The sequence below is a fragment of the Frankliniella occidentalis genome, unplaced genomic scaffold, assembly GCF_000697945.3.
Source record: "Frankliniella occidentalis isolate FOCC.00 unplaced genomic scaffold, Focc_3.1 Scaffold27, whole genome shotgun sequence".
Classification (NCBI taxonomy): domain Eukaryota; kingdom Metazoa; phylum Arthropoda; class Insecta; order Thysanoptera; family Thripidae; genus Frankliniella; species Frankliniella occidentalis.
The window spans coordinates 950,329-953,324 of record NW_026267157.1 but is presented as its reverse complement, the minus strand read 5'-3'; the positions used below and the strand labels follow the sequence as shown (position 1 = coordinate 953,324).

General features: G+C 54.0%; 1 protein-coding gene across 1 annotated transcript; it reads right to left on the bottom strand.

The window, feature by feature from the left end:
* Positions 1-290: 290 nt before the first annotated feature.
* On the bottom strand, positions 291-1,140 carry LOC113211586 (uncharacterized). The gene is made up of 2 exons (XM_026429996.2): positions 837-1,140; positions 291-683 (listed from the first exon to the last, which is right to left on the bottom strand). Exons 1-2 carry the CDS (start codon positions 996-998, stop codon positions 408-410), a joined length of 438 nt encoding a protein of 145 aa, XP_026285781.1. The 5' UTR covers positions 999-1,140; the 3' UTR covers positions 291-407.
* Between the last annotated feature and the right edge of the window lie 1,856 nt (positions 1,141-2,996).

Below are 2,996 nucleotides of genomic sequence, written 5' to 3'. Positions count from 1 at the left end.
GGCCCTAAGCCTGGCTGACAGTCTCACTTACCTCCCCGAGGAGCGACGTTGTCTGGCACCCCCCGAGTCCAGCTGCCCGGCGGCGGCATCAGCAGCCGAATGAAGACAAGTGACAGTGCTCCCCGCCCGCCACGCCACGCCACGCCACGCCTCCATCAATTCCTGTTACCGGTCCCCTAGTTAAGTGAAAGTGTATCACGCTGACGAGGACGGAGGTGCCGCCTCTGCCGCCGGCCCGGATCGTCACCTTGGCGAAACTTCAGGAGGACGTCGCAAGGGAAAAGATCTCGTTTTCAGAACAATTAATCAGCATTTATTGTATAATAAGAGTTTTGACATTTTATGCTTGGCTCCTCCTTATTTTATTTTGTTTCGAAGGCCTTACCGGAGGTTTCCTTTGATGCTGGTCACCGCCTTGGTGGGCTGGTTCGGTTGCTGGCCTGCTGCACGCACTCGCAGTCGCACCTCTTGTAGTCCAGCACGGTCGAGTCCTTGCACTCCCCCGCCCCGCCGCAGCCCGCCCAGTAGGTGCTGAAGCACCGCCTCTCCTTGCTGCACTTGTCCCACGAGTCCCAGTCCAAGCTGCTGCCGTATCCGCCGCAGCCGCACCAGCAGGCCCTCCTGCACATGTCCACGCAGTCCCGGTCGTCCGGGCCGCACTCGCTGCAGGTCGCCTGGTCGCACTGCAACACAGTCGGAGCACTGGTATTGGGGGACTTTTGGGAACTTTTGGCAGGTTAAACCTCCAAATTTCCAGTTTCATTTGGTGGAATTTTTGATATCTTGCGAGGGAGGGGGTACTCGGCGTGCTGTAAAGCACACAGACAGGGACCCACCTGTCTGTCGCGCTGACACTGGGTCCACTTGGCGAGCTCCTCCTCGGCGGTCGAGCGCTGCCACCGGTGGTGTCTGCGTCCGCCGGCGTTGCCGTTGACCTGTAGCCCCAGGGCGACCGGCAGCAGAACCAGCAGCACGGTGGTCAGCACCGCGCTTTGCATCGTCTGAGGTACACGGTGTTACTCCGAAAGTGACAAACCTGCACTGCGCCCTCCGTGCGGCAGAACAGGCAGAAGTTGAGGCTGGGAGTTGTTGTCGGTCACTGTCGCTGCTCGCTACTGGCGACTCGCTGCTGCCCATTCTGTATCGCCTCTTGATAACGTTGTGATGGTCGCGGAATAAACCGAAAAAAATGCGCCAAAGAAAACGGCGTCGGGAAGGGTCACGGGGTCATCGTGATGACCTCGGTGCCGAGGCTGGAAGTCCTACGGCAAACAAGTGCCATTACTGTAGAATCCTCGTGGACGCCGATTTGCCAAAGATATAGTACTGACTATTATCTCCGTTTATCTTCATTTATTGAGGAAAACCAAAACTAGTTTTGACACTGTACTTGTGTTCGTTGTACCTTTATATATGTTATTTTCAAATCTTTCACAGAGCTCTGTTTCCCCCCCACTCCACGAACGCCCTCTAGGTATGGGGCTTGTCCTGCGGGGCCGCGCCACCCCTCAAACTGACTGCAATGAATTGCAGCAATATCGCGTCCGAATGGCCGGCCGTGGCCGCACTGTGGCCCCTGACCGCACGTGCGTGAGGGAGTGAGTGCGTGTGTCCACGTGTATGTCCACGTGTGTGTCCACGTGTAGCCCCGGCGTATGTGTCTGCGTATTAGGTCCGCGTGGGTGTTCTTGTCCACAGGCGTTTTCACGTTCGTGTCCACATGTACGTGCACACTAACTGGATTTGTATCTTTTATTCGCACGGAGTTAAGCAATCAAATTTTTGACGCACATTTCTGCGTTAATTTGAGCTTTTTAATTCATTTCTTTGCACGAAATCATGCTCTTTTGTGTGCAAACTTGTACAAAACGAAACCTAGGTTTAAGAGTGAACGTGAACATTTCCACAAAAAGCATACAAATATATTAAGCGTGTGTGTTGACGTGCAAGTCCTGCTTGTCCACCTGTGCACTGAACTCCGGTTTTATATTTTTGTTACCGATGTACTTGTGTATCGCCACGGGGTTCTTGCGCACACCGCGTCCTGGAGTCCTCAAGGACAAAGCTCGCACTGCTCTGCCACTACTCCTTCCAGCGCTGTTTGAACTTCAAACAAAGCCCGAGCTTCATTTGGACCGCGAGCGGGGAGAGCGGAAAGTTTTGGTCGCGGTGCCCGCCTGACCCCTTGCCTTCTCACCTCTGCCGCATCCCCCCCCCCCCCTCTCCCTCTCTCTTTCTCTCTCTCTCTCTCTTTGTCCCTTTCTCTTTTCCTCTGTCCTCGTCTCTCTTTCGCCCACTGTCGATGCTCGACTGAAGTCTGCTCACTATACAGAGGAAGTAATTTTCCATCTCATTTGCATTCTTGATGAAAATCTCATAAAGCCAGGGCAGGCAGACACAGGAGAGCGTGGCGGGGCGGGGTCACCATTCTCTCCGCGTTTCTCTCTCTCTCTTTCTCCCTCTCGCTCTGCCACCCTCCCTCCCTCTCTCTCTTTCTCTCGTCCGCGCCACGCCTTCTCTTTATCTTTTACCCTTGCCTCGCACAAACAGTGCAAATAATTCGCACGTAGCCTGGCGCCGGCCGCCGGGGCGCCCCCAGGTTGCGTGTGTGACTTCGCTTCAGCTGCCGCCCGCCAAATATGAAACTGTTTAGGCATTTTTTCCCCTTTTTAAATCGATAATTGCAAGTAAAAGTAATAAACTCCCCGATTCGCAACACACGATAAACTGCAATTGAGGATTCCTGATTGGCCTTCAGGTGATTGTTATCTTTCGCTTTACTGAAATACTGCCTCGCAATCATCGGGCGGTGTAATATGTTCGACACGATTGCGCTCGGGTGGGCTGTTGGTGCGGCGGGAAAATTTGAATTAATAAAAGTCGGCAGGTTTGAATTAAATCCCAGTGCTGCCTACGTGCTGCTGTTTCTCTTGCTGTTTGTTTCCGCGGGACTTCCCTCGTTCGTCTCGCAGAAGTTGACTTTCCCTGAGCGACCC

Excerpts from the sequence above, each read along its gene's own strand:
- LOC113211586 (XM_026429996.2), bottom strand. The coding sequence starts at position 998 with ATGCAAAGCGCGGTGCTGACCACCGTGCTGCTGGTTCTGCTGCCGGTC. Across the intron at positions 684-836 it reads AGTGTCAGCGCGACAGACAG|TGCGACCAGGCGACCTGCAG; the intron begins GTGGGTCCCTGT and ends ACTGTGTTGCAG.